The sequence below is a fragment of the Stegastes partitus genome, unplaced genomic scaffold (assembly GCF_000690725.1).
Source record: "Stegastes partitus isolate 25-593 unplaced genomic scaffold, Stegastes_partitus-1.0.2 Scaffold2240, whole genome shotgun sequence".
NCBI classification, from domain to species: Eukaryota; Metazoa; Chordata; class Actinopteri; family Pomacentridae; genus Stegastes; species Stegastes partitus.
In genome coordinates, this window is record NW_007579971.1 from 5,068 (window position 1) to 30,399 (window position 25,332).

Sequence of the window (25,332 nt, forward strand, 5' to 3'; positions counted from 1 at the left end):
CCTGTCTTTATTACTACCATCATCAACACCTTAATCACATGATTATCATCATCACCATCACCATCATTACCCTCATCATCACCTTCAACACCACATCTTTAGCTTCATCATCATCATCATCATCATCATCACTAACACCATCTTTACCGTCATCATCATTATCATCATCACCTTCATCACCATCTTCATCATCAATTTCTTCATCGTCATCATCATCATCATTATCTTCTTCATCTTCTATTTTATCTTCTATCATCTTTATCATTGTCATCAGGCTGCAAGGTGCAGCAGTGGTTAGCATTGTTGCCTCGCAGCAAGGTCACCAGTTCGCGCCCTGGTAAGGACACCCGGGATCTTTCTGCGTAGAGTTTGCATGTTCTCCCCGTGCAGTGTGGGTTCTCTCCGGGTTCTCCAGCCTCCTCCCACAAGGTCGTAACATGTTGAGGCTAATTGGTGTGTAGGTGTGAATGTGAGTGTGCTTGGTTGTCTGTCTCTAAGTGTAGCCCTGTGATAGACCTGTCCAGGGTGTCCCTTGCCTTCACTCTAAGTCAACTGGGATAGACTCCAGCCGCCCCGCAACCTTAGTGAGGATTAAGCGGTGTATAGATAATGGATGGATGGGTCATCATCATCATCATCATCACCTTCGTCACCATTTTTACCTTCATCATTATCACCATTCATCATCACTTTCATCATCTTCATCATCATCATATTTAACACCTTATCTTCATCATGTGTGACAGGTGAATGTAGACAGATGAATGACAGGTGACTGATTCAGCATCAGGCTTCATAATAAACTTGAACTGAGTTAGTCAATCAGTGGTCAATCAGTCAATCAATCAATCAATCAATCAATCAATCAATCAATCAATCAAAACCGATGATTTACAGCAACTGTATTTAGGGTGTTGCTGTACTCTGAAGCACTGCAGTACCACAGTGTACAAAAACTGCATTACTACCAACAGTCCTGCATTCCTGCTACAGTAATGTGATCAGGAGCTGGATGGATGGATTATGAAACTGTGGCAAGAAAGTAACTAGTGAGGGAGGCCACCTAGACACCTATGACTCCTCTGACAGAGTTACAAGCTATTATTCACCTCCATGCTTCATGGTGGTGATGGTATGTTTGTGATGATGTGCAGTGTTTGGTGTCACCAAACAAAAAGCTCCATTTTATATTTGGAGGTTAGACCAGGTGTGTTTGGTACATGGAGGTTAAATCATTGTCTGTGAGCGGGTGTTTGATCCATCACAAAGACAAACAGGTCTAAAGTCCAGGTGTTGCCATATGTTCGCTCTCACACTGAGAGTGTTTGCCATCATTTAGCAGCATAATGACAGGTGATAATTCCACCTGTGTGTATTTACATTGTCATAGAACATACAGTTCTGACCATAATTATGTGGACAGTTTCCTCTGTTTTATTCTTAAGGACATTCAGTGTGAAATAAAGTCGGGACATCAAAGCTTTAGCTTTGACCTGAACAGGTTTCCATCAAATAGAAAAAACAGTACAAAACGTACAGACCTGAGGCACACTTTATGAGGTCAGAGGCAACTGGACACTTGTTTAATGATTGTTGGACTGTGTGAGACTTTAGTGTTTTGTTCATGAACAAGAGTTCATATTAAGAAGAAATGAGCAGGTGAAGAACATCAGACTGTCAGAGATATCAGAGGCAGCTGTTCAATTAATCAACAGTTGTTAGTCCTGAAAGGAGACTGTGGACAGAAAATTGCTTTTTGATGACAGGACACTCAGTTTGATCACTCTGTAGAATGTAGAATATATGTTTCCTTCACCAATCCAGAGAAAACTACAGGACCAGATCATTAGAGGATTGAGCAGTAAGTCCAAATTGATCCAAACTGATCAGAAACATCCAGAGAGAAACCAGCAGATTTCTGAACAGAAGCAAACATGACGAAAAGTTAATGAAAACAGCAAACATGAAGCTAATATGGAGTTAGCATGTTGAAACACATTCAGACTCAAACATTTGACCACAGAGAGCGGGAATATCCTCAGCTAATCAAGTCTGATACCGAAGACTGAAGGCAGAGAACCACAACAACAGAACCAGAGTAACAAACTCAACATCAACGCACAACAACAACAACACAACGACAGAACCATAAAAACAGTACCACGACAAACCCTTAACAATAGAACCACAAAAACAGAAACACTACAACAGAACTACAGCAACAAAACTTTTTTTTTTTTTTTTTTAAAAACAGACAACAACAGAACCACAACAACAAACCTACAACAATAGAAACACAACAACAGGAAGATACAGAGAGCCTGCTGATAAAACTGATAAAACTTCAGCGAGATTTTACACTGAATATATTAATAATTCTGTTGATCAACCCTCTGAACCCCAGGAAGTTTTGTCTTGTTTATGTTGTTTTGTGTCTATTTGCGGCCATTTGTCTGCACATATAATAGGCATTGGACTATTTCCATGTTTACAGCCTCTACAACCCTTTTCTCTCTACTCTGCACATCAGCTGCAGGAAGATGTTTCACCATGCTGAATGTATCTTCCAACAACCTGCTCCTCTGTGTATTGTTTTTGAGCCATCCTGCATTTATTTTATTGATCCAGTAGGTTTTATTTTCCTCTCAGTCTCTCGTGTCATCTCCTCTCTGTTCTGTCTAAACACTGCCTGTAGTTCACCTGAAAACTTTCAGAATTTTTCGCTGTTGTTCACAGCTGAGTCAGTCATGGAGAATCAACAGGAACCAGGAGGGAAGAAGTTTATGGTTTTTACAGGAGGAAAAAAGCAGTTGTGGAAGCGAACCTTGTGAGTGCTGATGCTCTCAGGCCAGCAGTGTCTCAGGTTGCATCCTGAGTCCACCCACCCGAACAAAGCATAAGCTGGGTGGTGTTTGTCCCTGAGGATCCTCTGTGCTCTCCTCTGGCAGTGCTGGGTATGTAGAGTGTCCATGGAGGGGAGATCAGAGCCGGTGACCCTCTCTGCAGTGATTTCCTCTCAGTCATACCACACTGTGATACCACTGGAGGGGATGCTTTCAACGAGCTTGGGTGGACGGCAGACATCTGAGTCTGGCCTTCTTCAGTAGCCTGATGAAATGCAGCCTGTGCTGAGCCCTTTTCACTGTTGTTGCAGTGTTTTTAGCCCAGCTAAGGCTCTCTGAGGTATGAAGGCTAAGGAGCTCGTAGCTGTCGGTAGACTCCACCTCAGTCCTCTTGATGGTGAGAGGCTGCAGCGGGAGGGAGCTCTCCTGCTGAAGTTCAGAATGAGTTCTTTGGTTTGTCTATGTTAAGAACCAGATCGTTGTCCTTTCCATAGATGATGATCTTGTGAACATCTGCCTGCATGATGACTCAACCCCCTTTCTCTGATGAGGCCAAAGATGTCGTATCATTTGCATACTTGATGATGATATTATTGTCCTGAGGGGAGGAGCAGTCATGTGTGTACAGAGACAAGAGTGTGGTGTTGAGGCAGCAGCTCACTGTGAGCTCAGCAGAGACCTTCTTTCCCATCCTCGCCACCTGTGGTCTGTCTGTGAGGCAGTCCAGGATCCAGTTACAGATGGATTTTAGTACTCCCAAATCTGCCAGTTTAGCAGTCAGCTTCATTGGTCTGATCATAATTAAGAAAGAGCTGTAATCCAGGATCACTAGTCGTGCGTATGTGTTGAGGGCATCAAAGTGTTGCAGGATGGAGTGAAATGCCACCATGTCGTCCACTGATCTGTTCCAGTGATGGGCAAACTGACATGGTTCCACTATGTCTGGAACCACAAGAGTGTCATAAAACCAGCCTTTCCAGACACTTCATAGTAGCTGGGTTGAGTGCCATGGTTCTAGATTAGATTAGATTAGATTAGATATAACTTTATTGATCCCTTTGGTAGGGTACCTCAGGGAAAGACCGTTCACTGATGTTATGTTATGTTTGTGTCCTTCCTGTAGTTGGTAATTGACTGGATTCCCTGCCATATGCTTCTTCTGTTGTTCTCCTGACAGCAGCTCTCAGTTCTCTGGGTGTATGTCCTGATAGATTTTTGGAGCTCATGTAGGGCATGCCTATACTCCATGATGTCTCCTGACTTGAAGGCTGCGCACCAGTTTCTGGTCTTGGGTATATCTGCATTGAACCAGGGCTTCTGATTGGGAAACAAACATAATCGTCTGGGAGGGGCTGCAGATGGAAGTGCACCAGTCAATGTGTTGTTGCTGTTAACACTGTCTGTGTATTCATGTTAATTGTCTGTGGCTTCCTAAAAATGTTCATATCATTGGCCTCCAAACAGCCCTGCAGTTCTGCCAGCTTATCAGGCCTCACCTTCACAGTCTTTACTGTGATTGGCTCTGCGTTGAGCCTTTTGGGTTAGGTGGACTGCAGCAGATTAGCATGGTGGTCACATTTCACAAAATGCAGCTTGGAGATAGCAGTATAAGCATTTCTAATGTTGCTGTAGCATTTGTCCAAGGTGCTGCTTCCACTGGTATGGAAGTTCACAACTTGATGAAATTTAGGAAAGATTTTCTGGACATCATAGTGGTTAAAGTTTCCTAAGACAACAATGGCAGCATCTGGGTATGCGTTTTCACATTTTAAGCTCATATTTAGATAATTTTCCAGATGGAACCGCACAGATGATTAGCTCAAGGACCATGGGAGATAGATAGATAGATAGATAGATAGATAGATAGATAGATAGATATCATTTCTATACACACAAAAACATCAATAAAAATAGGAAAACATACTGAATTGAAAGAGTTCATTTAAATGAACATTAAAAACCTGTAATTGTGAATAACCATAAAATGTCCTTTTTGTAAGGAGATTAAAATTGTATCTAAAATATATTCACAAATTTAGCACAATTTTATGAATATTTCCTATTTATTTAATGGATGAAACTGTTAAATTCAGATTTAATACCGTAAATATTTAAAATTAGATCAAATAAGTGACAACAGGAAAAAAATATTGGTTTTGTAATTTTACGCACATTTTTTTTGTGAAATCGTTTTCTTTTCAGCAAAAATGTTGAATAAATGTATTTTCATCAGTGCATTAAATCTATAACACGTAATCTGTCAAATGACAGTTATTTATGTATATGTTATAATCAATCGCAATCTTATAATTATAGTTAGATATATAGCTTAAATATTACAAGTAATTTCTTTGACTTTTACACATGAAAACATTTTTCATCAAACATTAAAAGCAAATAAAAGCCAATTTTCTCATGTAAAATTTAAGAAAAAAAATTTTAATTATAAGAGATGGTTGTTTTATTTGCAGTATTTTTTGGCACTAAGCTGCTGGAATATTACTTTTTTTTTCTTCTTTTTTTTAAAAATGCTTTAAATCTGATCGGTTTACAGATTAAAAACCACCACCTCCTATTGGTTAATCTCAGCAAATTTTGTGCCAGCGTTTCTCTTTGTCAGTATGCTGGTGTTCAGGTGGACTCACCTTGATGTGTTTCTCCTGCAGGTCATGTGACTTATGGTGGAGGATGGCCTGTCAGCACTGAGCAAGTTTCCAGCAGGCAGCAGGTCTGAGACGAGGAAGAGGATCATGGGAGATGGAGGCCCGCTGCAGACTGAGGGGAACGCCCTCCTCAAAGCTGTCTTCCAGGGGAAGCTGCGTCTGACCCGGCTGCTGCTGGAGGGCGGCGCCTACATCAACGAGGGCAATGAACGTGGCGAGACACCAATATCCGCCGCCTGCTTGGCGAGCTACGACGATCCGCAGACCAGGCAGAGGATGGTGCGGTACCTGCTGGAGAAAGGGGCTGACCCAAACATCCCCGACAAGAGCGGCCGCACAGCACTCATGCATGCCTGCGCCGAGCAGGCAGGGAAGGAGGTGGTGTCACTGCTGCTGGAGAACGGAGCAGATCCAAGCCTCAAGGATTACTCTGGCTCCTCCGCCCTTGTCCACGCAATCAACAAGGGAGACCGCGACACACTGCAAGTGCTGCTGGACGCCTGCAAGGCCAAGGGCAAGGAGGTGATCATCATCACAACTGACACGTCTCCATCCGGTACCAAGAAGACCAAACAGTACCTCAACTCGCCGCCCTCGCCCGGCATCGTGGACAAACTGTCTCCAGCCTGTATGTCGCCTTCCGACGTGGAGATTGGCACATCGTCACCTGCAGGGGACAAGAGCAAAGACGAAGAGGGCATCTTCAGCTTCGCTCTCACCTCAGCGTTACCTTTACCTTCAGCTCGACCTCCAGGTGAGAAGAGACCACCACCTCGCAAGCTGCTGAAGAGGCTGAACTCAGAACCCTGGGGCCTGGTGGCGCCCTCGGTGCTGAGTGCTGTTCCTCTGGACCGTGTGGATGGTGGTCTAGCGGAAGAAGGCGACCTAAGCAGGACAATCACTGAGATGAACGGCTTGTCCATCGCGGAGCCAGTCAGACCTCTGTTGTCACGGCGACACAGCATCGAGACCCACGACCCCTGTTCCCCCAAACTCATCGACCGGTCCTGCTCGGAGGACTGTGCGGCCCTGTCCGGTCCATCCTGGGCCGACAAAGTCCAGCAGCACCAGATCCTGTACCGCAGGAACACAGCTCCAGAGTCACAGGAGAATGCTGGAGGACCCGGAGCTGTCGGGGCCCGGGCCCTGGCTCATCCCAAACTGACCCGGATGGAGCACTATGAGTCGGACACCCACCTCTGCCCGGAGTCCATCCCAGGATCCCCGGACTCCGGTCGGGTATCTGTGGAGCGCAGAAGGTACAACGCCTCCCCCCTGTCCCTGGTCACCAGTTCGTCTCGGGAGTCTCTGGAGAACATCCCCAACTCGGTGTCCCCCATGACGATGCGCCGGCGGCCACCAGGTCTCCTGGAGCGCCGGGGCTCCGGGACCCTGCTGCTGGACCACATCTCCCACACCAGGCCTGGCTTCCTGCCGCCGCTCAACATCAACCCACAAAGACCCATCCCTGACATCCGGGCAAATGGCAAGCCCACCTCCCCAGTCCATTCTGGACACAAGATCCTGGTACCGGTGGCCCCCGCCTCACCCAAACGGGGCCCCGACTTCAAGCTGAAGAAGAAGCTGATGAGAAGACACTCGATGCAGACGGAGCAGATGAAGCAGCTCTCCACCTTCCAGGAGATCTTGGCCGAGAAGGTCATCGAGTCAAATGGCGATTGATGACAGGAGGCGAAGCGTTATTGGTAGCTGCAGAGACGTTAGTGTGGCGATTTACTGTGAAGCTTCTCCGTCTGAACTCACATTAAGACCATGTTGTGGGCTCTGAGGAGGGCTGCACTGACAGGATTTATTACACAGAAAAGGGGTTCAGATCAGCTCAATTTCGAGGTTTAAAACCAGATTTATTCAGTCCATCAGAAACAGGTTTGAAATCTCTAAGGTTAAAACCAGCTGAGTTCATTGTAAACCAACATAAAGGTCAACAGTACCCAAAAAACAGAAAAGAAAAAACTTTAAAATCACAGCGACTCATCCTGTTGACGTATCTTGACGTTAAAGTTGAACCCATACATTTAAAAAACAACATTTAAAAATAACATTGGTTGAACAAGCAGGTCGGAAAGCATGGGTGAACCATTAAACACCTGAACTGAATGCACTTAAACTCTGGTGAATGAGGGCCATGAAATATGGCTGAAAACTCTGCAGGGAAAGTTAAAACCTTGAGCTTACATTATTTAGTTTCTGACAGTGAGCAACACTTGCTGGTCAAAAAATGAAATAAAAAATCAAGGAATGAACACATTAACTGACAGTTTAATTTAAATGAAGGTTTGAATTTTGTTTATAAAAATATTTGCTGAAACTTTTATTTATTTAATTTGATATTTAACAGAATTAATTAGGTTTGACTGAACAGACTAATTCTAAACACTACACTGGCAATGATCCTCTGTTCCTGTTGCCATGGAAAAGCAACAGAACCCAGGTGACACTTTAAACTGATTTCAGCTGCAGGTTGTTTTCAGGTTTCTGACATGAGGTCACATGACACAATCTAAATGACTCTGCAGCCCTGCGTTAGCGTCACTGCAGACAGCTGTCAATCTAATAACTTACTTTCATCTGTTACTGCTTATAATAAAAAGCACCTGTTAAAAGCAGTTAGTGGGAACCTGTTTTGCCACCTGAACTTTGGCTGCTCACGTGGACAATACGGGCTTCATGTTACTCCATTCAGTCACTAAATAGACAGGCTGATATATTTAACACTGTTTGTAGAGGTTACTGCAGGAGTCAACTTAAAATGAGTTCCAAAGTATTTCTGAGAGTTTCTGGTGTGAATCAGAGAAAGTTGAAGCAGGTTGAAGTTGGTCAGTGCAGCTCTCCTCATGTTCACTGCTGAAATGTTTCCTGAAGCTTCCTCTGAACTCATTCATTCATGATGAAAACATAAGAAAAGTTATCGGACGTGTTTGATGTTTACAGATGCACAATTTGCACCGAGCTTGTTTCCATTTCGTCTCCTGACAGATGAAGTCTTCTGCTGCAGTTTCACTGACGGACCTGAACTCATATTTATTTAAATCAGTTATAAGCTCCTGTTCTGGTTGAAGATGTGTGAAACTACCTACTGCGCTGTATGTACTGTAATTATCTACTAGTCAATATAATAGTTGGTATTTCTGTGGCAGACTCGTCTTTATTTTACAGTTCAGTCCTGGTTTCTGTACTTTCAGAATTCTGAGGTGACATCTGATCTAATTTGTGTTTAAAGTTAAATCAAACGTTGGTTTATTGTTTCTAAAATTCCAAAGAAGTCGTGTGGACGATCTGAACCAAAACCTGCTGAGACTGTAAATACTGTAACCACCTCACCTGGTTGGACACCAGGGGGCGCTGCAGGACAAAGGAGCAGCACTGACAGAAAGCTGTCACATCAGTCCTCTGGTTCTGATGATGCAATAGCTCACAGTGATCAATAACATGATTATCAATAAAGCAGTGATCAATCAAACAGCTGCAGACCTTCATCACTGAAGGAGTTTTCACATAATGTCTGAAACAAACTGTTTAACATCAGATCTTCACATCGTCACTTTAACTTTTATGTGTTTCTCACAGAAATCTGCATTCACTCTGTGAATATCCGCAGCTGAACTCTGACTGGTTGTAGCTCCAGTTTGTCTACAGTTTAATTTGGTCTCCTCATAATTCTAGTTCCAGATTTCACTTCTTCTGTTTTCAACAAGTTCAACAATCTACTTTTTAGTTCCTAAATTAAGTATGAACTGATCAGAATGATGCTGTTGGAATTCTGCCTCCTCAGAATGTCATCACAGATTTGTATAATCAGAGCCCTGATTTGGTGAAATAATGCTGCAGATTTTTGTTGTTAGTGTTGGTGAGAGGGAGGGGCTTGTTTTTCAAACATACTATGATACAGTAACAACATCTGGCAGCTGTTTAACCTCCATGTCAGAGCAGCTGAGGACCAAGTTCTAGAAATTTAATCATCAGTCTCTGAAGAACGAAGCTCTGGTTCTCCACCAACTCCTCCTGATGAGCTCTCTCTAACATCTGATCACCACAGCAGCAAACACCACTGCTGCTGACACGGTCTGAATGCTCTACTGGACCAACAGCTAATGAGAAACCTCCCATGAGCAGTGACATCATAAGACCAAGTCCAGACCAATGAGGTTTGAGATCTCTGCAGCTGTTATTCTGACTGCATCACAGAGATCTGACTGGTTTGATTGGTCAGAATGATGTTACAAAAATCTGGAATAAAGTCACAGTGAAGTTGTTAATATCTAATGTTGATACCAAACACTCAAACTATTGATTGTTAAAACTATTTGACATCTGGAATCTCATCACACTGCTCAAACTAAAACTACACATTTGACATGATCTTTATAAAAACTTTTTCTACAGCTGTCAACTGGAGCTCAGTGAATCTGTTTTAATGACAGTTCTCTCATCACTATTCTGAGTGAACCCTGTCAATGCAGCCTGTCTTCAGCTCCGCCCACAATGACTGTCCATCCATCCATCCATCATCTATACACCGCGTAATCCTCACTAGAGTCGCAGGGGGCTGGAGTCCATCCCAGCTGACTCAGGGTGAAGGCAGGGGACACCCTGGACAGGTCACCAGTCTATCACAGGGCTACACTTAGAGACAGACAAACAAGCACACTCACACTCACACATACGGATAATCACAATCACACAGAACATGCAAACTCCACGCAGAAAGATCCCAGGTGTCCTAAATGGAACAAAGCGACCAAAGTGATGGCGCTAACCACCAAGCCACTGTGCAGCCCCACAATGACTGTGATTGGTTTAAAGCCACCACAGAGTTTTCCCAGAGCAGAATGCTGAGGTGCAGTCACATCACTCAAACTAACTGCAACTGCAGCTCACAAACTAAAACCTTAAAGCTGCTCAGTATTTGTAGTGTTGGGCTGTGAAACACTAGAACATTGTACAACCCTCTGAGAGCAACCTGGATGCAGATAAGATGGCGGATATCCGCAGGGCGCACCGTATGTGATCTGCAGATTCCTTCAGTGGCGGCAGTCTCAGCAGATCATTGCAGATGTTCCTCTCCCTGCAACGGTGATCCTGAGCCGTTCCCAGGCCAGATGAGATATGTAATCCTTGTAGAGTTCTGGTCTCCTAATGAAAACTGCCAAAGGAAGGAGGATCCTAACCAGATGTTGGACTGCCTCAGCTAAATTCTCCTCACTTGATTGAGGAGTTCAGGCACCAACTGGGAGCTTTGTCTTCTTTGTGTTGTTTTTTTTAAACATTTTTTAACATCTGCATTGAACATGTGTTTTTTTCCATCTGTAGCAGACAGAACTTACAAAAGAAGAACCTTTTAGAAAGAGTTTTGTAGCAGGTATGAACATGTTGCCTACAGCACATGGAGTTTCAAGAAGCAGACAAGAACCAGCAGGAAGGATCAACTGTGAACTGTGGTGGACGGACTCAGCAGCTAAACATGTTACAGTCACATGAAAATCTGTCAGTTTAGTTTAGAATAAGTTCACCTGCCTTCATATGGAACTTTCTAACAAGAACTGAAGCCTTTTTCTTTAAAAACACCAGACTGCACTGAAAAAACACTGGAGTCTCTGGTTTACTGCTGCCTTCATTAACTAGTCTTCTATGTTTTAACACAAATGCTTAGCTATGAACTAATGTGCTGAAGTCACACAGCTACAGAATATAATAAAACACATAGCAGCTTTAGCTTTCGTATGTGTGACTGCAAAGAGAAAACCAACATTACAAAGACTACACTGACACAGGTTGAACTGGTTTTTCTACAGACCCTCTTGTCTGCTCCTTTAAACTGTTCACACCGAACCTCCATTTCCTGCAGATAAACACCAACTGGATCAGAACCTTAGACAACACATCCTTATTGTCCCTTTAACAACACAAACCAGCTCAGTGTTTAAACTCATGTCAGTTTTATTGAGTGCTGCAAGACTAAAGTCTGTCCCTTTAGATTTAGGACAACTATTAAACTTTAAAAAGGAATTGTAAGCAGCAACCACAAAAAACCTCCTCTCTCAGGTTTTTTACAGTGGTAACGTGATAAGAAAACCTCGTTAGAAAACATAAAGTTAAACTCACACATCTGAAGTTGGTTTTAACTACCAAATATGTTTGTCAGCTGATCAGCTGATCAATCAATCACTCAGTGTAATACCGAAACTCCCAGCAACCGTCTGTCACAGTCTCTCATCATTATGACATCAGCAAGTGGGTGTGGCTTCTCTGCAAAGCAAGCTAATTGGTTGTTGTCATCCAATGAAGATTGTCCGAGTGATTTTAGGATCCTTTGGTGCTTTTGATCATCGCTTCCATCATCTTCCACTGATCCGGAGTCACCTGGAACAGACAGGTGAGTAAACAGATGAACCAACAGGTGAGTAAACAGGTGAGTAAACAGGTGAGTAAACAGGTAAGTAAACAGGTTAATCAGGTGTAAAACAAAGTGGATCAACAAACAGAGACACGTTTCCGTCACCTGTCAAAATCACCAGAATCAGCTCTGTAAGTAAACCCTGATCAGAACACTGTGTTATTAATGTTTCTGACGGAAACAGTTCAGTGTGACACTCACCCTGCGCAGCTCATTGAACTCTCCTGCCATCGACACGTATTCTCCTCCATCAAATCGAATCACCTGAACACAAACATCGGTAAACATTTACTCTGAGCCAGAACCAGAACCAGTTCAATACCTGTTATCAGGACTGGTTCTGTCTCAACTCTGATCCAGAGAGGTATACTACGAAGCAAGTTTGACATAGCCAGGCTTTCTTTGTGGAAGCCGAATCGACAAAACTGAAAGCCCCAGCCAGAGATCACCAGTATCACGAAGGTGGTTATCAACTTTCTTTGTCAACTCAGACTTTCTGCTTCAGACTCTGTGCGCGTTCACATAAAAAGGAGGCGTTTAGCGCGTCATGTGAATCTTCTTCTGCACAATATGAACCAATCGTGTGCAGCTGCTTCAGTCAACACGTTTTAATGAAGAACAATGAAGAATTTTTAATTTTTTTAAATGTGACGGTAAAAAGCACCAATGGTGCAAGACAGGAATGCTGGTAGAAACCTGTTCAACGTGTTAATGTATAATAGTTTACTGATGCAGCCCTGTATTTCCAACTGACAGCTGCACGTTAAATTTAAACTTGAAACTTCATATATTTAAACATGATCTTGTGTTGAAGTGCATTTAGGTCTGACACTGTGCCATAATGCAGGAAATCACTTTAATTTTTGGCCCAATCAGAGCGAAACTGATGTTATTGATTGAATATTCTCTGTAATAAATACCAGCAGAATAATCCATGTTCTTATGTGTTCTATCAGCTGTAGTACCAGCAGAGTAAACGGACTCGACAGCAAATCAGAGCCAAACATAAAAACATATTTATGTGATTTCTGCATCGCCAACTTAAGATGTCGAGTTCCCATGGCAATGTGATATTTACAGTTGGGCTGGACCCGAACATCCAAATATCTGAATATTCAGTCGTTGTGGTGGTATATGATATATAATCGCCCGCAACCTGCCCCAGCCTGCACACCCCCCGCTGATGGTGGCAACAGAATTGTGACCGCTAACTTAAACTGGCATCAGCAGCCAAGTACTGCCTGTTCGTCTCCATCTCCACCGACTGCATGATACTGTAACTACACGGCTTCATTAAGTGATATTAGTAACGCACAACTCAGCATATTAGCAGATAAAACACGTTCCCTCAGCTGTGAATCTGTCAGGAAACAATCTGGTTAAAGGGAGACGCTCTTTCCAGCCGATTTAAATCCAAAACTGAACATAATCTGCTCTCGACCAGGTTAGCTCCACAGCATCAGTTATCATGGAGATCTAGCCAGGTAAAAAGAGAGCCACCTTTGTGATACTGAAAACTCTGGCTTTAAGCTCAACATACCTTGATAACCCACTAATCTCGCTTCGTAGTACAGCCCTCAGGACCAGATAACTTACAGCTCCGGACATCCAGGTGGCATAGTCGCTGCTCATGTACGCTGCCAGGTTTGCGATTTCTGCTGGTTTTCCGAGTCGACCCACTGGGATGCGACCTATCATGGCCTTCTCAAAGCTTCCGGTCGGATCCAGACGGCTGAACGCTCCCTAAACACCAAAAAACAAACAAACAAACAGGTTAACAACAACACAGAACAGATAGACACCAGCAGCTGTGGTGAGGTGGGTGGTACCTTTGTTCTGATTGGCCCAGGTTGGATGATGTTGAACCTGTGGCCGTAGCGCCCCCACTCTGCAGCCAGAGACCTGACACAAAACAGCAACAACGATGTTACTATGGCAGCCACACATCCATGGTGACTGGCATAACAGTGATGTAACAGATTAAAGGTTAGACTTACTTGTACAGTGCCTCAACTCCGGCTTTCGCTGATGCACTGGGAACCACAAATCCAGAACCGGACTCGGCGTAGATGGTGGTGATGGCGAGGAAGGAAGCTCCTAAACGCACAAACAAACAACAAGTAAAAACACCTGAAGGCTAGAGAACCCTGGACCTGTTACAACTGCTTTAATGAGTCTAAACTCTAGACCATTGTGATTCTAGATCAGTTGGACCTGTCTGGTTCTGGATCACTGACCTTTCTGGCTCTGGATCAATCTCTTTCCCAGCTCCAGAGTGATAAACGCGGTTCCATTCAGAACAATCTCTGTGATGCTCTTCCAGCCGTTTGGCGTCAGACGTTCGGATGGACAGACGAAGTTTCCTGCTGCATTGTTGATGATCACCTGCACCAATCGGGACACAGAGACTGTGATGTCATCATATCAACGGTAACAGAAACTACATGACTAGCCCGGTTCCAACCCAACACTCTCCTTCTAAATACTGTGGAAGGCCTTTGAATTAATGGATCAGCTTTAATGTTAGAGTCAGGTTCCGGTTCAGATTGAAGTCAGTTTTAGGTTCAAGTTCGGGTTCTTGGTCAGGTTCTGGTTTTGTGGTGTGTACTTACATCAGGTAAACCGGTCAGGGCCTCTATCTGGTCGACACAGCGAGAGACGGCCTGAGGGTCTCTGACGTCACACTGGACCGCGTGGACCTGAGGACAGACAGAAAAGGACCAGGTGAGACCAGGTTGATCCAGTTTAGGGTGGTTCTGGTTCTGGTTCTGACCTTGTTTCCAGTCTCACTGCTGATCTCTTCAGCTGTCTGCTGCAGGACCTCCAACTTCCTGAAGAAAAAAACGCACAAAAACACTGAGTCAGAATTAAGAGACACAAACTATTGTGTTTGCGTCCAACAGTCGGCAATGTTATCTATCAATAACATCAATTAATAATCTATAAATGATGCTTAACATTAGGGGCATCTCTGCTGACAGACACTCAGCTCTCAGACTGAGTTAGCCTAGCTTAGCATTGTTAGCATAAGCCTCACTGAGATAGCACTGACATGTCTGCTGCCTTATTGGTCAATATATTACCAATCAATTACATAATAACAACAAATAATCAATCTATTAACACTGAGTATCCTGAGTCAGGATTTTAAAACTGCGTGGTCATGTGACTGCTGGTTGACAGTTTGGTCGTGTGACCTCTGACCTGCTGGCGATGACACACTGCGCTCCGAGCGCCGACAGTGTGGTGGTCATGGCTCGGCCCAGTCCTGTCCCCCCACCGGTGATGAAGGCCACTTTTTTGTCGAAGCTTCCTGCTGGCAGCATGACGCCTTCGTGCGGTGCAAAGAACTTCGACTGAGGAGGAGGACCGGATCGAAGAACTGCAGACCTGTGGAACCATGACTGGACAGAACACAGATGTCCAGGATGCAAAGAAAAAAACAGTTTCTTAAAAATCACCTTGAATCATTGAAATATTCTCCAGGTAACAATTACAGCTGCTCACATAAACTGCATTTTAATACAGCTGAACTCACAATAAAGCTGTTTTCATTTACAGACACTTCTGCTTTTTGTCAGACAGCAGAACAAAGATGAATCGGTGACTGAAACTTATTCAGACGACATGTTAACCAGCAGTCACTTCATTTCTAAATTCCTGCTCTGCACCTAAAATACTGATTTCATAACATCACCTGACAACAAACGCATGAGTTAAAGACAATGGCTGAATTCATCAGAATTTACAGAAAATTCTGCGTATTTACAGAGATTTCAAAGCTACAATCAAAGTCACAGAACAACCAGACAATTAAGATAAAATTAGTTTCTTTAGCTGTAAAATATCCATCCAAAAGTGTCCATTTGTTTTATATACAGACTGAAGTTTATTACTTTGTTCATAGAAAGTTAGATTTCTTACTTCAATAATAATATTTCTCCTTTTATGTATTTGTAGCATTTTTCCAGTTTATCCCTTCAGTTTTAACATACATATATAGATATATATTCCCAATATAAAGTTTTAAATATATACACCTTTGTGCTGCATTACACAATCACATCCAACTTGTCAGGACAAAATAAAGTTAACTGAAATGCTCATTTTGTCCTTTTCGAGGAAAATGAATGGTTTGGATAAATTGACTGCTCTGTAAAATAGATTTATGGTTTAACTGGAATCACAAAGCAGCTCATGAACACACACAGGAGCTGCTTCACTTCTGTCATCTACATGTTCATATTTGAAATTTTTCATTTTCAGTCCTGAAACGTATCATTAGATATTTTATTCTAGAGACTTTCAGCAGCTTCACAGTGCTGGAATCTTTACAGCCTGTGAACACTGTTGAGAGAGTTTATAAAGTGTGAAATCATCCTGCAGGGCTCAGATCAGGGAAAAATCGGTCATTAATTAGAAAACAAAGATAAGTTTGTTCTTAACTCTCAGACCTTTGTTTATGTTGTAACAACTCAACAAACTGGCGTCCACTTACTTTTGACACTAAACTCTGTTAGAGGATGTTACCTGCTCAGACTTCAACCTTTGTTTCATTTCACAGTAAACTACAGCTAATGATTATCTAGTTGACTAATCTATTAATTATTTTCTAGATACATCAATCAGCTGGTCTCTAAAACATATGCATCTAAACCATATTCACATATGGTGAAATATGTGGATCAGTGTTAACTCAGATGTCTTGTTTTGTCCAAATATATTTAGTTTACTGTCAAGAAAGAAACCAGAAAATATTCACAATGAAGAAGCTGCAATCACAGAATTTAGACTTTATTTTTTAAAATAATCAAACTGGTTACACTGATCAATATTCAGGTTAAAACTAAACCTCTCGATCACCTGATCGATCAATCAACTGATCAATCACCCCAAACGCTCATTTCTAACTAAAACATCACGAAATATCCTCGGTTTGATTTACTTAACAAGTTAAACTTCGATCCTGATGATCAATAAATAGCTGCTCTTTATGCGCGTGCGCGTGAAGCGGAGGCGCGGAAACTAGGTGAAAGGTGAAGCTCATTTAAACTTGATTTTCTTCCTTTGAAATTTTGCTAATGCATACATTTAAAAATAACATTTTGCACAACATTAATTAAAGTAGTTTTTCCTCACGCGCAGAGATGACGTCCTTTCTGCCGCTAAAAATTGCGATTTTCTCCAAAACGTCGCTGTCGCCATCTTGCTGAGGAGCTGTGTTGTCAGTCCGCGTCGGACCAACACAGAACAGAAACGGGGGGTTTGTTAAATTTGTTGGTCAAGACACCAGCAATCAACACCTGCGACAGAACAGCTGCAGGCTGTGGTGGAGGTGCTCGTGGGAAATGTAGTTTACAGCTGCAGGTTCTATGAACACCAGAACAGAATCAGAACATCATGAAAAACAGACTAAAGAAAGACATTTTAATCACTGCTAAACATTGTGCATGTCAATAAAGTCATCTTTAAGTTTTAAATCCCTAACCGATTTTTAAAATAACACCCCCCTCCCTCCAGCCTGCAATGGTACAGTTCAGATGTGACGATGATCACGTGTTACCGTAATGTGTCTAAAACAGTGTTGGTGTAAAAAAGTTTCGGTTTGTTTCCGGTTGGTTCATCGGTGTCACTCCACAAACAAACGTTATGCATCACAGAACCGATAATCAATCAATTTATGATCGCTTCGTGACGTGCTAAACGTCCTGCAACGGTCTCTGACAGTCTTTAATTGTGAAGAGCTTCGTGTGAGTTTGGATAGTTACGGTATTTGTCGGTGTGATTGGAGTGGTCCGACAGGGCCGAAGCGTGGGATCATTCAGCGACTGATCAATCAGTAGTAGCTCCTGATCGTCGGTCACAGATGGAGGCAACTGAGGTTCCTGAGCTGATTCTGGTGTTCAGCGGGAAGAGAAAGTCTGGGAAGGATTATGTGACTGACTGGATTCAGCGGCGGTAAACTGAAGTTTACATCACCATTTAATGTCACACCAGTTGAACCTGCTGTTACAACAACACCGGAGACAACAGTTGACCTGTTCATTTTTCTTCTGTTGCAGTTTGGGCTCTGAGGTGTGCTGCATCCTGCGACTGTCTGGACCACTGAAGCAGCAGTATGCTCAGGTGAGCCACCAACCTGATAGCGTCGGTACACCATCACACTCCACCTGATATAACAGTTACAGTGTTACCATGATTACACGTCACACCGCTCCTGTTACCATAGTAACACCATCAAGCCATACCTGTTACTATGGTTACAGTGTCATACCGCACCTAATACCATGGTTAAACTGTCAAACTACACCTGGTGCTGTGGTTGCACCATCACACTGTACGTGCTCACCTGTTGCCATGGTTACCCTCACCTGTATTTTGCTGGCTATGCAGGAACACAGTCTGGAGCTCGATCAGCTGTTGGGTTCTGGTCCTTACAAGGAGCGTTACCGTGCTGACATGATCCACTGGGGTGAAACTCGGCGCCGCCAGGACCCTGGATTCTTCTGTCGTCTGGCAACTAGAGGGGCCAGGCAACCTGTGTGGGTACGTTGGTGATGATGTCATTGCAGCTTCTTTTTGTTGTTCATGTTTTTTCTTCTCTGGACACTGAAGTGTTACCTAGAAACCACTCCATAAGCAGAGGGATAGTTTTAGAAGTGACCTGATTGGTTAGCTCCTTTCCACTTGGCTTGTTCAGGTGGTGAGTGACGCTCGTCGGCTGTCCGATATTCAGTGGTTCGTGTCCAAGTTTCCTCAACAGACTCGAAGTGTCCGAGTCCAATGTTCAGAAGAAACCAGGACACAGAGGGGTTGGAGCTTCACCGCAGGTAAGACCACGTCTCTGCCAACCTGTCTTTGTTTTTCTGACTCTACCTGTCTGTTTTCATTTGTATTTTGGGGCAACCTGTCCACCTGTGTATCTCTCAGGTGTGGATGATGCTGAGTCAGAGTGCGGGTTGGACAGCGGTGTTCAGTTTGATTGGATCATCACTAATGAGGCTGACGCCCCCTCATTAGACGAACAGCTGCAGCCAATCCTGAAGCTTGCGGAGGAAGCAGCATCATCATCATCATCCATCAATCGCAGATGATCATCACTGATTAATACATTATTAATACCTGCAGAATGTTGGTGCTCAGGATCAGCTGATCAATTTTTAAAAATCCCTTTCAGTCCTCAGAGGCTCTGATCAATAAATTAATATTGATCAATCAGGTTGGTGACATCACTCAGACTCACCTGAGCAGGTGAAATATCAGAAACCAATGAGTTAAATCAAGTCTTTATTGACACAAACATATCAGTTGATCCTGACTCGTTAAACAGGTAAAGGCTGTTGGACCTGCACGTGACTGCAGCTGAGCATGTGCAGAACAAAGTAATCTGATTACTAAGGAGGTGTACATGAGTGCAGGTGAACTCTGATGTAACATCACAGGTTGATCAGTAGGTGGCGATGCTCACCTGGTGATGGATGAAACATGTTTCATAAAGTTTTCTGGTTTATACCAGGAGGTAAACTTCTGGTCGGTTCCTCCATGCTCATGTGTTCAGGCTTTTATTTGGAACCTTGTGTTTAACACCAAAATGCTGTGAACTCTCGGTAGTTCCTTCAGAAAGTGTCTTTACAGAAACATGTGTGACCTGAGCCAGAACCTGAACCTTTAAACTGATTGTTTGCTGCCTTTGTGCCTTTCAGCAGCTGATTATGTTTAACAGCAGTAAGTCTGTTTCACTGTTCAATGCAAACTTCTTGTCCCTGAATGTTAATTAAAATTATTTATAAAAATAAACTTTACCAAGAGAAAACTGAGCTATTTGAGTCTTTGATTATTCTGGAGTTTTCTCCCAAACTGACTTCTACTTGGAAACTTTCTGGTACTTTTACTTTGACTAATTTCAGAGAAAAAATTTCAACTTTTCACAGCACAACATTAATCTGGCATCTGCAGTTTGAAACCTAAACTGTAAAATAAATTAGTGTTAATTCCACCTCAATCAGATCAGCCCAGCTGATCATTCACAGATCAATAAAACCTCAGAGTCTGTGTTTGGGTCTACATACCAGTGCCGGTGCTTTTATTTATAAAATCCTGTCATGGTTTATTACAATGAGCTGTGACATCAGCACAGCAATGACATCATCAGGTAATAACTTTATGTCATCAGGTCAAAGGTCACCTGCGGGATAATGGGGGGAGGGGGGCGTGTCTCCAACACTCATTGGCCCCTGGTTTATGTTTGGCAGTGGAATGCCTCACTGTGATTGGCTGATCATTCCCTTAAGCCACGCCCCCAGGAACTAAAATAACAAATCATTTGGCTAACAGGATATATTGGCTCTAATCAATCAATCAATCAATCAATTATTGGCAAAGTAAACTAATTAGCGCAACAAGAAACCGTTAAGACAAACACTTAATTAGTTAATTAGTTCTTAACGAGGCAGGGGGGCTGTTAAGTCTGTTAAACTCCCTTTAGACAAAAACACACCAGCTGCTCCTCATCCATGGGGGTGCGCAAAGGGGGAGGCAGAGGGGAAGGGGGAGTGAGGAGCCGGACAAGGGGAAAATAAAGAAGCAAAACTCCAAACGTGACTCAAAAGTTCAGAGAAGGAATGTGTGAATTAGGAATCATTCGGGGGGAATGTTTGACCTCCTCACCTACACCTGGGGGGAGGAAGGTGAGGAGGAGGTTTTGGCCACAGGTGAGGTTCATCGATGGGTGGGAGGGCGTTCAGCAGGAGTTCAGCTCCTCCATCGTCTGGTTCAGTGTCGTCTGAAGCTCCATGTTGGCATTTCTGGCTGAAGTCAGGGAATCTGAAACAAACAATCAGTCACTCACCCACTGATAATCAATCATTCTATTATTTATGTGTCCCATCTTCAATCAATTAGCCCAGCCTTTTAATCAAGTCATCCTGCTCTGTAACTCAATGATGTGGTGATTTATTCACTCAGAGCTGCAGGTTGTTGATCAGTTATTAATCACTGATCAGTATTAATCTGTATTGATCTCTGACCTTCCAGATCGTCAATGGTTTTCTCCAGTTTTGCCACAGTACGTTCAGCGAACTCAGCTCTGTTCTCAGCCTGAAACACAGATGGAGAAGTGAGAAGGTCACAGGTAAGATGGTCACAGGTGAGGTTTGTTTTGGAATCACGTCATCATTGACTCACCTCCTTCAGTTTGCTGCTCAGGCTCCTGATCTCCTCCTCGTACCTGTCCTCCTTCTGACAGTACTGAGACAGAGACACACAGGCAAGGACAGTCAGCTGATCTCAGTTAACCTGGTGTTAATTCAGGGCCTGATTATTTTACATTTTAACCTGAAAAACTGAAACACCAATTACAGAAAATCACCAATCATCTGACGTCAGTTCTATCAATATTTAATCAAAATCACTTTATTTCTTCACGTGTCATTTTAAAGTTCTACAAGAATAAATCTTTATCTCTAATCAGATCCTGTAAAACCCATAAACTTCTTCTGTCCTGGTTCCAGCTGATTCTCCATGACTGGCTAAGCTGTGACCAACACTGAAAAATTCTGAGTTTTCAGGTGAACTGCAGGCAGTGTTTCAGCAGGGCAGAGAAGAGACGACAAGAGACTGTGAGGAAAATCAAACCTACTGGGTCAATAAAATAAATGCGGCATGGCTCAAAAACGGTATACAGAGGAGCAAGTTGTTGGAAGATGCATTCATCTTGGTAAAACATCTTCCTACAGCTGATGTACAGAGTAAAGAGAAAACATTTGTAGAGGCTGTAAACATGCAAATAGTAAAATATCTATAGTATGTGGAAACAACTTCTTTTTTCAGTGTTGGTAACACCTGCAGACATTTGGAAACATGTTAGACATGTTAATTACAAACACTGACATTTTTGTAAAATGAAGAAAAATGAATTCACAGTTAAGAGAAACCTGCCTGAGTTCAGACGGTTTGTTAACTGATGTGGCTTCGCTCTAAATCTGAATGAATTCTGTTGTGATCCAGATGAACCAAACAAACGAATCAAACTCTGACCAGCAGATATGTACAGAGTTAGTTGAATCTTTAAAATTAAACAAGATATATTGAATAAGTGTTTTACCTGCCAACAGCCGCAGTGTTGGCTTGTATAAATCTACCTGCAGACATGAGACACCTGCACCAGGAATTTCTCCTCCTACCTTCTCAGTTTGGGCCTCCAGAGACTTTGAACTAGTGAAGACAGTTTTCAGCTCCTCCTCCAGCCCCCGACTCTTACTGCAGGTCACATGACAGAGGACACGCTGTCAGACAGGTGCCATCTGTGGTCAGGTGTGTTTTCAGGTGTTATTTGTTGCCTGCAGCAGGTAAAGTCATGCACAGAGCAGCAGCAGCAGCAGTAGTAGTAGCGGGAGGAGGAGCTGAAGCAGCAGGTAAAGGTCAGAGGTCAGGAGGAGGAGCTCCACGGCTATGACTGACAGCAGGTGGGAGGTCAGGTGACCCTCGGGTCAGGTGTACCTTGTCCTCAGACGCCTGCAGGCTCTTCAGTGAGTGGTCGAAGCTCCTCAGCTGCTCCTCCAGCCTCCGAACCTTACTGTTAGATAGGTGAGACAGGTGGCAGCACATGCAGCAGGTTTCCATGGAAACACAAGTAAATCAGAACGCCGTTAGTAAAGCAGTGACGTCATACTAAAGTCATCTGACACATATCCATACACAGTCAGAGCGTCCTGGTCACCTGAGCATCTGCAGTAGCATCAGAGTAGCAGCTGGCACACATGCAGATGTGTCACTTTATTAGGTACACCTGTTCACTGTTTGATAGTTTCTGACTTTTATGTTCACAAGGGCTCCTAATATTGGGACCAGCTCAGGTGTGTAAACAGAGTGGACAGAATAATAGAAACAGTGTAAACAACAAACAGCAGCTATAAACTGCAGAGTGAACAGTAATCTGTATCTGCAGTTGGATGGTTGAGTTAAAGTCCTTCAGTCTGTTTAAACCTACACAACAACAGCAGCAGCAGCTCATTATATATTTACAGGTGGTCCTAATAAAGTGACACTGAAAGAAGAAAGCCCGTATTGTGTGTTGTGTGTGTGTTTGTTATCAGCCTGCTCAGTGCCATGTGTGTCTGCTGTGTTAACCTCTCGGACTGCTCAGCTTTGTCTTCAGCTCGTTCCAGCTCTCCTTCCACCATCACCAGTTTACGAGCCACCTGTCAAACACAGACATGTCATCTCACCTGCTGCTTCATCGACAAGAAGCATGCTAACAGGCTGCACGCTGTCATACGTGGTTCTAAGTGCATCATGTGTGCTTAGCATTTGTACTGTGTAGTATACGCAGCACTCAGTGTAGTACCTCCTCATATTTGCGGTCGGCCTCCTCAGCGATCTGTTTGGCCTCCCTCAGCTGAACCTCCAACAGCTCCATCTTCTCTTCATCCTTCAGAGCTCTGTTCTCGATCACCTTCATTCCTCTGACAGGGGAGACAGGTGAGGGGAGACGGACAGGGGTGAAGGCCCACAGAGTTGCTACAGCATTCAAAACACCTGGAGGATCAGCTGTTTGATCTTTTAATGAAGAACTAGATCCAGGTGTGCTGCCAGTGTCAAGTGTGCCGTAGCAGCAGTGGTACTAGTAGTAAGAGTACTAGTAGTATTAGCACTATAGTATTAGTACTGGTAGTACTGCATTGTTACCTCTCGCTCTCATCGGCAGCCTTCTCCACCTCGTCCAGTTTGTGCAGCGCTGTAGCGAGTCTCTCCTGAGCTCGGTCCAGATTCTCCTCACTGAGCTGAAGGCGCCGACCTAGAGCCGTGACCTCAGCCTCCGCCTGCAGACACAGAGCAGGGAGCAGAGCCCACAGCAGGTAAACAACAGTAATCAGCTGACAGCAGAGGGCTGAACTACAAAGTGAGATTAGTGTTAACAGGTATGTTGAGCCGAAAGTCAGAGTTTTCAGTTTCACTGAGGTGGCTCTCTTAACCTGCTAGATCTCCATGGTAACTTATGCTGCAGCTGAAGGAAGCACCTCCCTTTAACCAAATAGTTTCCTGAGGATTCTGCCTGAGTGATACAGATTCTCAGCTGAAGAAATATGCTTTGTCTGTAAACACGTTGATCTGTATGTTACTAAAACCTCTGAAAGAAGCCGTGTAGCTACAGTATCACACACTGTACACATCGTGTTGCCATGGAAACCTACATGTATTCCACTGGTGATGCAGAAATTGCAAAAACATGTTTTTATGTTTGGTCCTGATTTGTTGCTCAGTCGTTGAGCTGCTGGATACTGCAGCTGATCACCCAGATTATTTAGCTAAAAACTAAAGTGATTTCCTGCATTATGGGACAGTGTCAGACCTAAACGCATTTCAATACAATGTTTAATTCAGTTCAACTCTCAGAGCACTTCACATAGTAAGGTAAAGACCTTACGAATAAAAAAAAAGTTTGAAGTTTAACAGCTTTAATGTGCAGCTCTCAGTTATCAATAATCAGCAACATTGATCAGTAAAATAAATACATTAACACATGATTAACAGTTTTCTACCAGCATTTCTGTCCTGCATCATTTACAGTAGCAGTGCTTTTTACCGTCACAAATCGTTACATTCCTTGTAGCTCTACATTAAAACAACCTGTTAACTAAAGCAGCAACATATGATTGTTTCATTCTGTGCCAATGAGAATCTGAATCACTCAGAGAATCAGCAGGAAACGATTTGTTTAAAAAGGAGACACTTCTTCCAGCTGATTTAAATCTAAACTCTGAACACAACCGCTTCCTTTTATGTGAACATGCTCAGAGTTTGAAGCAGACAAACAACAAAAACAACAGCACCAATCAGCTAACAGGACTGTACTATGAAGTGAGATTAGTGGGTTAGCAAGGTACGTTGAGCCTAAAGTCAGACTTTTCAGTGTCATGAAGGTGTCTCTTTTTTTTTAACTTGCTAGATCTCCATAGTAACTTATGCTGTGGTGCTAACCTGGTAGGGACCAGGTTATGTTCAGAGTTTCGGATTTAAATTGGCTGGAAGAAGCGTCTCCCTTTAACCAAATCGTTTCCTGACTATTCTCTATGAGCAATACAGATTCTCAGCTGAGGGAATATGTTTTATCTGCAAACATGCTGATGCTGTGCATTACTAATATCACTGTATGAAGCCGTGTAGTTACAGTATAACACACACGCACAGAGTCTGAAGCAGAAAGCCTTAGATAACAAAGAAAGTTGATAAACACCTTTATGATACCTGTTATCTCTAACTGGAGCTTTAGTTTTTGCCAAGCTGGCTTACACAAAGAAAGCCAGGCTATGTCAAACTTGCTTCCTAGTATACCCCTCAGATCTGATCTTCAATATTAGAGGACTCTGATCAATATCTGCCCAGAAAAGCTCAATGAGGATGTCCCCTATCA

The 25,332-nt window shown here is 43.2% G+C and overlaps 4 protein-coding genes across 4 annotated transcripts in view; 2 read left to right on the top strand and 2 right to left on the bottom strand.

The window, feature by feature from the left end:
• The first annotated feature begins 5,593 nt into the window (after positions 1-5,593).
• On the top strand, positions 5,594-7,189 carry ankrd34a (ankyrin repeat domain 34A). Its single transcript, XM_008304486.1, has one exon. It carries the CDS (start codon positions 5,594-5,596, stop codon positions 7,187-7,189), a length of 1,596 nt encoding a protein of 531 aa, XP_008302708.1.
• A 4,254-nt stretch (positions 7,190-11,443) lies between these two features.
• decr1 (2,4-dienoyl CoA reductase 1, mitochondrial) lies at positions 11,444-17,182 on the bottom strand. The gene is made up of 10 exons (XM_008304493.1): positions 17,061-17,182; positions 15,126-15,325; positions 14,695-14,752; positions 14,534-14,620; positions 14,159-14,306; positions 13,919-14,018; positions 13,751-13,823; positions 13,518-13,664; positions 12,123-12,185; positions 11,444-11,887 (listed from the first exon to the last, which is right to left on the bottom strand). Exons 1-10 carry the CDS (start codon positions 17,124-17,126, stop codon positions 11,828-11,830), a joined length of 1,002 nt encoding a protein of 333 aa, XP_008302715.1. The 5' UTR covers positions 17,127-17,182; the 3' UTR covers positions 11,444-11,827.
• Positions 17,183-17,688: 506 nt separating this feature from the next.
• Positions 17,689-20,063, top strand: pmvk (phosphomevalonate kinase). Its single transcript, XM_008304492.1, has 5 exons — positions 17,689-17,879; positions 17,984-18,047; positions 18,315-18,467; positions 18,622-18,751; positions 18,852-20,063. Exons 1-5 carry the CDS (start codon positions 17,788-17,790, stop codon positions 19,013-19,015), a joined length of 603 nt encoding a protein of 200 aa, XP_008302714.1. The 5' UTR covers positions 17,689-17,787; the 3' UTR covers positions 19,016-20,063.
• LOC103374405 (tropomyosin alpha-4 chain-like) overlaps positions 19,976-25,332 on the bottom strand; it is a 7,955-nt gene continuing 2,598 nt past the window's right edge. The window contains exons 3-9 of the mRNA XM_008304490.1: positions 23,607-23,740; positions 23,266-23,383; positions 23,049-23,119; positions 22,103-22,178; positions 21,105-21,167; positions 20,948-21,017; positions 19,976-20,744 (exon numbers count right to left, since the gene is read on the bottom strand). Of these exons, the coding sequence (XP_008302712.1) occupies positions 20,662-20,744; positions 20,948-21,017; positions 21,105-21,167; positions 22,103-22,178; positions 23,049-23,119; positions 23,266-23,383; positions 23,607-23,740 (615 nt within the window). The 3' untranslated portion in view covers positions 19,976-20,661. The remainder of the gene's footprint in view (positions 20,745-20,947; positions 21,018-21,104; positions 21,168-22,102; positions 22,179-23,048; positions 23,120-23,265; positions 23,384-23,606; positions 23,741-25,332) is intronic.

What these genes read in the sequence shown, in the direction of transcription:
- ankrd34a (XM_008304486.1), top strand. Translation starts at nt 5,594, where the DNA reads ATGGGAGATGGAGGCCCGCTGCAGACTGAGGGGAACGCCCTCCTCAAA.
- decr1 (XM_008304493.1), bottom strand. Translation starts at nt 17,126, where the DNA reads ATGGCGACAGCGACGTTTTGGAGAAAATCGCAATTTTTAGCGGCAGAA. An exon ending in GCAGTGAGACTGGAAACAAG is followed by an intron (nt 14,621 to 14,694) that starts GTCAGAACCAGA and finishes GTCTGTCCTCAG; the next exon opens with GTCCACGCGGTCCAGTGTGA. An exon ending in CCACCTGGATGTCCGGAGCT is followed by an intron (nt 12,186 to 13,517) that starts GTAAGTTATCTG and finishes GTTTGTGTTCAG; the next exon opens with GTGATTCGATTTGATGGAGG.
- pmvk (XM_008304492.1), top strand. Translation starts at nt 17,788, where the DNA reads ATGGAGGCAACTGAGGTTCCTGAGCTGATTCTGGTGTTCAGCGGGAAG. An exon ending in GGGCCAGGCAACCTGTGTGG is followed by an intron (nt 18,468 to 18,621) that starts GTACGTTGGTGA and finishes TGGCTTGTTCAG; the next exon opens with GTGGTGAGTGACGCTCGTCG. An exon ending in GGGTTGGAGCTTCACCGCAG is followed by an intron (nt 18,752 to 18,851) that starts GTAAGACCACGT and finishes TGTATCTCTCAG; the next exon opens with GTGTGGATGATGCTGAGTCA.